This window comes from Vigna umbellata, chromosome 3 (genome assembly GCF_029865625.1).
Source record: "Vigna umbellata cultivar VRB3 chromosome 3, Vumbellata_1.0, whole genome shotgun sequence".
In the NCBI taxonomy this organism is placed as follows: Eukaryota; Viridiplantae; Streptophyta; class Magnoliopsida; order Fabales; family Fabaceae; genus Vigna; species Vigna umbellata.
The window spans coordinates 16936832-16946385 of NC_142167.1; the positions used below are offsets into that span (position 1 = coordinate 16936832).

General features: G+C 37.7%; 1 protein-coding gene across 2 annotated transcripts; it reads right to left on the reverse strand.

Annotated features, from left to right (window-relative positions):
* Positions 1 to 4736: 4736 nt before the first annotated feature.
* LOC124849107 (uncharacterized) lies at positions 4737 to 9309 on the reverse strand. Of its 2 annotated transcripts, none has more exons than XM_047326978.2 (6): positions 8673 to 9301; positions 8340 to 8531; positions 7845 to 8081; positions 7270 to 7487; positions 6399 to 6650; positions 4737 to 5226 (listed from the first exon to the last, which is right to left on the reverse strand). In XM_047326978.2, the coding sequence occupies exons 1-6, from the start codon at positions 8962 to 8964 to the stop codon at positions 4963 to 4965; spliced, it is 1455 nt and encodes a 484-aa protein (XP_047182934.1). In that variant the 5' UTR covers positions 8965 to 9301; the 3' UTR covers positions 4737 to 4962. The 2 variants fall into 2 exon arrangements, with proteins under 2 accessions (XP_047182934.1, XP_047182935.1); XM_047326979.2 differs by having other exon boundaries at positions 5059 to 5226; positions 6403 to 6650; positions 8673 to 9309.
* Positions 9310 to 9554: the final 245 nt, after the last annotated feature.

Consider the following 9554-nt stretch of genomic DNA (forward strand, 5'->3'; position numbering starts at 1 on the left):
ATACTGGGTGTAGGCCAGCTTTTTCTCATCCGGACACCCTTTGGCTTCGTAGATTCGTTCCATATCTTGGAACCAATGATCGGCTTCATCAGGACTGCACTTGCCACTAAACTTGGCGGGATGATGTTGGAGAAAACTCTCCAAACTCCACTCCTGAACTGGAACGGCAACAGAGGAAGAAGCACCAGGGGAAGGTCTTCCATTAACCATCATTTCCCTAAGGAACTTCTGAGTGTCTTCAGCTGACACTCTTGCAGCTTCAAGGTTTTGAAGAGCGATGGTGTTTTGTTCCACCAATGCAGTATTATGAAGTTGCATAGCCTCAAGTATAGCCTCAAGTCTTGTGGTGTTCTCATAGGACTCCGGTTGATAAGGAGGAGGAGAAGGTGATCTAGATGCCATTTTCTGCTCATACAGAGAAAACACCATTAGTCCAACCCAAGGAAACAAGGACAACCATCCCACAAGGCTAAGAGTACAAAGCACAAGCACGGCACACACATACCCTACAGGATCCTCTAAGGACAGAAACTGCTCTGATACCATAAATGTAAATCATGCATAATATAAGAAAGCAGTCAAGAGTATTTAAGGATTACAGTCATCCTCAGAATAGTGCGGAAATTGACAATACGATTATTGGAATCTCCCGTGGAAAACACGGAAAATTTAAAACTTAAAATACACACAAATGTAATTAAACGAGTTCACGAAATAAGAATTAGTGAAGCTAGGTTGCAGCACTGCCGTCTCCATCAAGAGCTGCTCCCAAGGTATCCTCCCCGCCATCTGCTCCCATCCAAGTGGATGATCATCGCCAAATAACATATCCAAATTGGCACACAACACAAACAATGCAAGGGTGAGCTAGATATAAAAACATGTTATCTCCTAGCACAATTAATTCATGAAATCATTCATAGGTTCATATAAAATAACAATTTAAAGCATACTCATTGATCCATATTCACACACTCCCATGACATGTAAACATTCATCCAAACATGGTAAACTAACATCACAAGACTTGTTACTTTATACCCGACTCGTTCCTTTATAGACCGACTCGTCCGGACTAGAATGATTACCGAGCTATGGCGGGTCTTGCACCCGTGGTGGCTTTATGAAACTTGGGCACTACCGCCCTGGCACTACCGCCTGGTGAAACTTTGGGGCACTACCGCCCGACCACAGTCACGAGGTTAATCCGTTATCACTCACCTTGGGTCATATGGAAGCACCCAAGACTAGGACCTCCTGCTACTCCTCACCACATGGTTCAATCCTCTCTACATGAGAAGAAAGACCATTGGAGCTTCAGGATGACCCCCAAAACTGAGCTACCATGTAATCATTCTATACAACCCCCCAAAACACCACCATGTATCCTCTCCTTGAGGATCATGGAATTACGTCCATGAATCATATTGTTACTTTGAAACTTAACCACAATTATGAATATTCAGATACCACCATATTATCACAACAAATCCAACATATTTCATACATTCACATATTTTCAAATAAATCACGTCACAGCCAATATTCCAACCATTGGTACACATAATTCAACCCAAGAGCAAAGGAATTTGGAATCCAACTTATTTGTAAAATACTATTTGGACGAGCACTATTCACCACCCAGGACGAACGCTATTAAGTGAACACCACGGACGAACGCTAATTGCAAATGGACGAACGCTAATTGCCAAACATCGGACGAACGCTAATTACCAATCAATAGGCCGAACGCTATTTGGACGGACGTTATCAAATCCTATACTATCAGGCCGAACGCTATTTACTAACAGGCCGAACGCTATTTAACTGATCACACCATTAGGTCGAACGCTGAGATTGATACTTAGGACGAACGCTATTGCACCGAAAACACTTTAAGAACGACCGCTAAGATTGATACTTAGGCCGAACGCTGGGATCGAGTACTTAGGCCGAACGCTATTTTATCGAACACCATATTGTACGAACGCTAAATCCGAATCCTAAAAGAACGAATGCTACAATTTCTAGTACACTAAGACCGAACGTTCATGATCCAACCTTACGAATATCAATTTACAACCGAACGTTCCAGATCTAAATTAAGGATTCTGAATTTAAAACCGAACGCACACTAATACATCAAAACCGAACGTTCAAGATTAAATCCTAAGAATACTACTTAAGATCGAACATTGAAATAGAGAACTTAGACCGAACGCTGAGATCTAGTACTTGGGCCGAACGCTATGAGATTAAACGCTACAGGGTCGAACGCTAAACCATTGAATACCCTATTGAATTAAACACTATTTGACCTAGTGCTTAAATATCAAGGCCGAACACCATATGGACGAACGTTTAAGATTGGATATCGAATTAAGGCCGAACGCTCACAATCAGATTGAAACCAAGACCGAACGCTCAAAATCAGAATTTAAACTACAACCGAATGCTCAACAGAACAAGACCGAACGCTCCAGATTTAAACTTAAAACTATCGAATTATTACCGAACGCGCACATCACAATTTGACAAAAACCGTTCGCTCAATATCCAAACCTAAGAGTACCCACAAAAACGTACGCTCACAGTTTCAATTAAATAAGGCCGAACGTCTAATATCCACACCTTAGAACACCCAATAAAAACCGAACGCTCACTATTACTCTTACATCAAAACCGAGCATTTAAAATGTTTGGACGAACGCTAACACCCACAAAACCGAGCGTCTAATATAACTTTTTCAAAAAGACCGAACGCTATACAGGATTGAAGGACGAACGCTAACCCTGAACTAAAAACCGAACGCTCAACATAATCTGGCCGACCACTAATTGGTCGAGCCGTTTTGGACGAACGCGCCAATATCTCGGCCGACCACTAATTGGTCGAGCCATTTTGGACGAACGTCCAATTTTCATCAAATTGGACGAACGCGCGTTTCTGCAGAATTCTGCAGAATCGCAGGTTTTCCAGAAAACCCAGAAAACCCAGAAATCCCAATTTTTCATCCCTTCCTTCCCAGATTTGCATTAAACACAACATATATCATCAATCAAACAAAAGATCTAGCTCCCCTTACCTCTTGAAGACTTCCTTGAATCACTTCCAGAGAGTTTGATCTCCTTCCAACTTCAAAAGTTCTTCACTTCTCCTCTTTCCCAGAACTTCCAGCCACTCTTCAACTCTTCCAAATGCACCACCAAAGCCTCCTTGCAGCTTCAACAGCAGCTCCCACTTCTCCCCTCTCAAATTTGGCAGCAAGAATTTCCCCTCCCGGCAGAACCCCAAAACTTCCTTTTAACTTCCCAAACTCTTCCGTCTTCCCCTCTTCTTCTCTTTCCTTTTCTTGTTTTTCTTTTTGAATGGGGAAGCAACGTTGGCTGTCTCATTGTGGCCAACGTTCCTTCCTTCCCCCTTTCCCCCGTTTGTTGTTTTGTTTTCAAAGGGGGAAGCAACGTTCACTGTCCCTTTGTGGCAGCGCACGTTCCTTCCTCCCCGTTCTCTCTTTTTTTTTTTTTTTTTTTTTTTTTTTTTTTTTAAATTTGATTCTTTACAGATGACTAATTAGTAAACTAATGATTTTCTATTAAAAGGTAAAGAATACTGAGTTAATAAAAAAAATATAATTACATTAAACCACACCGTTGCATGGATGTGATGGTAGTTGTTTTTTATGATAAAAAAACGGTTTTTATTTCTTAACGATACTTGCTAACATTTTTATGTAAGAATATATTAATGAAAATACATATATGATAATAATTTAATCTTTCTCGATATGTAATTCTTTAAAATGCTTATTCCCATAATTAATAAAATAATATATAAAACATGAATATTAAGATATTAGTCAACACTAGTATTAATATAGTTGATAGATAGTTAAAATTCTCTCGATTATGTTTTTAAATATTTAGAATAAATTGATAAATATACTTCACACTTCATTAATCTTTATGCTTAAAAGAAGTTAGTATTTATTATATATGAAAACATTAGTACTTGCCTATTGACTAAGGAATATTTTTAGTGTAAGAAAAGGTATAACAATGTAAATCAAATTATATGTATTTCCCTTAATGTTGTTGTGATAAGTACACCTTCCTTTATATAAAAAATGTCGATTTTCTTAATGTGTATGCATAGCATTACTCTCATTGTATGTTTTTAAAAGGTGATCAATGAAGTGCTACTTGTATTTTAGATAATTTTGAAAAAGAAAAACATGCAGTCATGAATATTGTGTTCCAGGAAATTGCAATGAATACAATAATATCATGTAGAATATACTATTATATGATACAACCATAGACATCACATTTATTATTGCTCTTAGCAGGTAAAAAAAGCATAGTTGCTGGCCTAATCCTTGAATAAATATAAAATGGGTCAAGTCTTCATTTAACAGAAAGGTCCTCAGGTTCGAGGCTAGATAGAAATGAAATTAAGTAGTGAAAAAACCTTGCTGGTGTAAACGACAAAGATTGCAGTGTTCTACTTTGAGTAGTTTGACTATTTTCATCGTCAACAGTTATGTCATTCTCAACCGAATTTTTTAGTTCAGGATGTAGAGGGTGCAATTCCATCATTTGGTGTCCACTAACAGAAGGATGGGAAGAGACGAGTTATAATACACACTTTCTGATTCCCTATTTCGTCAGGTGAACTCGAATTGTAGTATCGTACGTCATTGTTACCAAAAGCAAGTTATGTTTAAGTTATGACTAAGTGGAAGGAAATGGGGCATGGGAGTTGTTGAATTAAAGGAGTTCAAACACAATTTTTGTTGGACATTTCAACAGCCACTAGACCAGAAACACGAATTTTTATTTTCTTTCCTATACTGCTCCATTGGAGATGAGGCAAAACTATAAGGTATTTACATCATAAAATTGTGATGTTTGACCAGAAAAATGGAAGAAGAAAAGAACATTTTTATCCTGTTATGTGTACGTCTAGTTTGTAGCATAATCATCATCGTTTACTCCTTCCTGCTGTTCAATATTGGCTTCTAGGGTGGCTTGATTTACATTTACAGGAATGCTGAGTGGACCTTGTGGGGTTCCGAAGAGTGTAGTAAATATCTGCCGGTGGCATTCATGACAAAAGTATATATAAGTGAAATGGCCTTCATATGGGAGTTTATGTACTGCGGCTCCGGGTAGCACGCGGTGCACAAAATCAGTCATTGATGGGGGAACCACTTTATCATCCATTCCCTGTTAACATTGCACTACAAGAAGTCATACTTCATTTAACAAAAGTCAACTGCTGGTTAACAAAGAATTAGAGCAATCAGGTAAAAATAAGCTTCTTGATGAATATACACATAAACGAGTAAAGACTTCTTAATACTAGTATAAACTACGCCAAGGAAACATCTACAGTAAGGAACCATGTCATACATTCACAATTTCCTAAATTCTGTTTAGTACAAGGTAAGGTACAGCTATACAACAGCAGAATTGAAAGAAACCAAGAAAACTTGTTACTTGGTTATGCAACAGTTCGATGTTTTCCTTCATACACTCAATAGACGAGTAAGCTAGACTACTAGGAACTTAAAACAGCTAAGGTTCCTTCCTAGAATGCAGTCATAATAATGATAACTGAAAGGTGGGCTTACTGACAGGTAATGGGAGATAAGAAAAAGAAAAAAGTCAAAGCAAGTTGCTTTAATGTAATATAAAAGGGAATAAGATGTTATAGGGCTTTAACATTTGGGACCAACTGGTCAAAATGGACAAATTAGCTTCTAGAACTTCTGAAATGAATGCAAAAGGAAAAAAAGTAATTGAAAATGCAGAAAATCAGCTTGATAATGTATAGTAGTTTAAATTTAATACATTTAGTGTTTTAGAACATTTGTATATACAAATACATTTTTAATATTAATATTTGACATACTCAAGTGTACCAACATTCTAATCCAATATTATATCAAATATATTCCAAATACGCATATTGCATCATTGCCTTTAAGTGATTTGGTTTTATAAGAAACTGGAATTAACCTTACAAAACTGGCTTTAGGGTTTGGCTATATCTATGGTTGATATAAGATCTCTAACACACCTCCTCACACAAAAGATTGAACATCTCAAGTTTGGGATTAGATGTTTGAAAGTGGTCCGATACCAACCTAATAACAAGTGACACTATAGATCAAACAAACTTCATTAGGATAAGATTTGATACCACCTTAGAAAGAGAACCTTAAGCCTAATTCAATTCTATAAAGCCGATTTGATAAGATAATTTTACACCCACTATATAATTGATGTGTGATCTCCAATAGATTTAAATTAAATTGTTTCGATAGAAGAACACGAGCAAGAAATTTTGATAACATGACTGTGGATTTATGTGAATGAAACATAGATGCACTCACTTGCCATATATGTATAGGGCCAAGAAATCCTGTATATTCCTCAGTTTCAGTGAACATTGATTTCAGCCAACTGAGTAACTCACTAGTCGGTTTCCTCTTCTGCAACTTGAGGTCTGAAAGGCTGAAACCCCAATTTGTAACCTGCAAAGCAGCTTCCTCCACAAAAGGTTTCACATCTCTTTGTCTGGTTGATTCCTCCACATCCCTTTGCCAGAATTCCTCATAAATTGGATCTTCCATCAGTGCTTTATCCTGAAAGGGACATTGCAATCTTGCGTGAGTCAATGCACATGTTTAAAAAAAAAAAAAAACTAATGGTAAAGCATGGGCCATTAGAACCTGCTTTTGGTGACACAAATTTACGTTGCTATCAATTTCAACCAAAGTTCAGTAATAATTTTTGCTTTAAATCACAGAACAGAGCTAAATGATATTTGAAAATGTCAAGAATTTCTTTAGCAATTGTGCAAAGCCGTCTCATCCATATGCTGATCAGTTAATTGGCACAACTCTAATGTTTAGTCCATCTAACTGAATACAGGTGGGTGACAGTCAAAAAGTGGACCATCAACAAAAATGTTAAACGTTTGAAGTCATATATGAATGTCACATATCAGTATTTGCCTCCTCTAAAGTGATAGGTACAGTTTAAAGGATACAGTTATAACCATTGATTTGAAAAATCAACAGTTGAATGCCGTAAAATACATGCAACAGTATTTCAAACTATGAAGTTAAAACTATTCCCTCGATTTTCTTACCAAGAGTTCTAACTCTACATTAAGTATGCATCTCACTTTAAAGGAACCAAATTGTAAATATTGGATTTGTTGATTAAAAGATATAAAGGGATAGGCAAAGTTTCCCTTACCCTACTTCCCAGAGACAATGACAGCCACTTATCAATCTGTCCATGCTTTCCAGACAAGAAGCTTCGCTGATAGAAGAAGGCTAGAAATCTAGGAAACCTCCGGGCTAAGAAGTACAAGAATTTTCTTCTCCGTGTCCATTTGTTCCAAGTTCTTCGTCTCTCTTCCTTCGTCATCGTAGGATCATATGGGTTCACCATGGGAGCAAACATGGCCGCACCTGATAATGAACATAAGACAGATTAATTTCATAATGCACGGCATGGTGCTTATTCCCTCTGAAAAACTTGATTATATTATTGCGGCACATTACACACATATATTACCTGATATATTTTAAAAAAAAACAGTACTTTCAAAAGGATGCAAAATGTTATAACAATCCACTTTAAATAATTTGTTCAATTGTTTTAAATGAGGGAAAAGAACAAAAGGCCTAAATGAAATGAAAAATAGAGCAATAAAACATAAAGTAAATGGCTAAAAAGCTACAAAATTTATGACATGAACTGTATCAAAAGTTGCATGACAAAAAAAGAAAAAAGCACACGACAAAAAAAAAAAGAGCAACTAATACCAGCAAGCCTATCAGGAATGTATCTAAGTGCAGCCCAAGCATGCATACTGCCGCTTGAATAACCAACAACCCAAAACTTGTTCACACCGAGAGCATCCGCTAAAAATGCCATATCTGTTGCCGAGGATTCCAGGTTCCGCTTGGGGTGAGGATCACTCTCACCAAAACCAGGAATATCATACGTCAACAAACGAATACCAAACTCTTCCAGCAGAGAATCTTTAACTCCAGGAATCCCTAATTCCAAAGAAGAAGCCAAAAAACTATTAACAGAATAAAAAAAACTATACCTCAAGCAGGTCTCTATAGTCTGACCCAATCTCTGCATAATAATACTCTTTATGACAACTAATTAGCAAAGTTCAATTACTGGTCATGTAAAGACTAGTTGTGACCATTGATCACAGTAGGGTTGGACCATGAAACAACTTCTCCTCACACGAGATCACAAAAAATTAACAGCAACTAAAGCTAACAATTAAAAAGAAAATCAACCTGCAAGCCGGGAGGAAAGAAAACTATGAGGAGCAATGATGGAAAACCTAGCTCTGTGACACGAAACACCTTGCTCCTTATACGCCATGTACCGTCCGTCAGGAAGCACAACGCGAGAAGCACTAGGAGGATGCAGAAACACCTGCTTCACCGGCGGCGCGTCCGGATCACGCTCAAAATTCACATACAAAGCTAGAAATAAAAACAAATCAATCATACTCAAACACCTAAGACAGCATTAATAACTTCCAGGAAGCTAATCCCAACCTGATCCAAAAGTGAACTTCAAAAGTATTAAATTGATTTGGTTACATTGAAATTGAAGTCGATTACCTAAGAAGGCGAGAAGGAAAACGAAGAAAATGACGGACCAAGCGTGAAGAGGATCCTTATCCTCGGGCAAATACTCGTTGAAGAAGCTCAATTTGGCAAAAAGCTTGGCACAGGGTCCTCTGAGTCTTTTTCCAATGTAGGAATCTCTCCCTAAGTTTTTGACAATAAATGAATCTTCATTGACCAAACTCTGCTTGACTATGTCTCTGCAACCTTTTCCGAACTCCACCGTCATCTCCGCCACCCCAACCATGAACTCCCTAGCGCACTCCTTCATCTTCACCCACTCCATCACGCTTCTCTCGCTCTCTTGTTTTGCCCCAAACAATCACATTCTGGAAGAAAAGGGGGGGAAAGTAGACATGATTGGAACAGAGAAGTGAAGATTTGAGTTTGATTTGCTTTGGATTGGAGAAAGGGAAAAGGAAAAAGTCGCAAATCAGGTATTTATTACTAATATTTATTTTGCAGTTGTTTATATAGAGTGGAGTTGGAATTCTGAGGGGTTAATGCTGACAAAGAAATGGACCCAAGGAGAAGCAGAAGAAGAAGAAAAACAGTGGTGAGTGAGAAAAATGGGAGTGGCTTTTGGTGGTTTGGAATTTGGATCCTGCGCCACCAAAGCACCTTTATTTAACAGTTACTGCTCACGCTATTACCCTTCCATGTCTCTGTTATTACTTCTAAAACATGTTTCTAAGTAATTATTTACTCTAATCTATATTCTATATCACATATTCAAAGATAATTAATGATGTTAAACCCTTCATAATCTTTCTTTCTATTGTCTGAAAAACTGAAAATTTTTCATTTTGGTGAGGCGTCTTTGCGGTGGAATGACGCTCAGTGAACGCTGCACCGATCGTCGCCACGTGTACACCG

Coding starts and splice junctions, on each gene's coding strand:
- LOC124849107 (XM_047326978.2), bottom strand. CDS start 8,964: ATGGAGTGGGTGAAGATGAAGGAGTGCGCTAGGGAGTTCATGGTTGGG. Junction 6,651..7,269: donor CATTGTCTCTGGGAAGTAGG/GTAAGGGAAACT, acceptor TGTCCCTTTCAG/GATAAAGCACTGATGGAAGA. Junction 5,227..6,398: donor GCCCTATACATATATGGCAA/GTGAGTGCATCT, acceptor CAATGTTAACAG/GGAATGGATGATAAAGTGGT.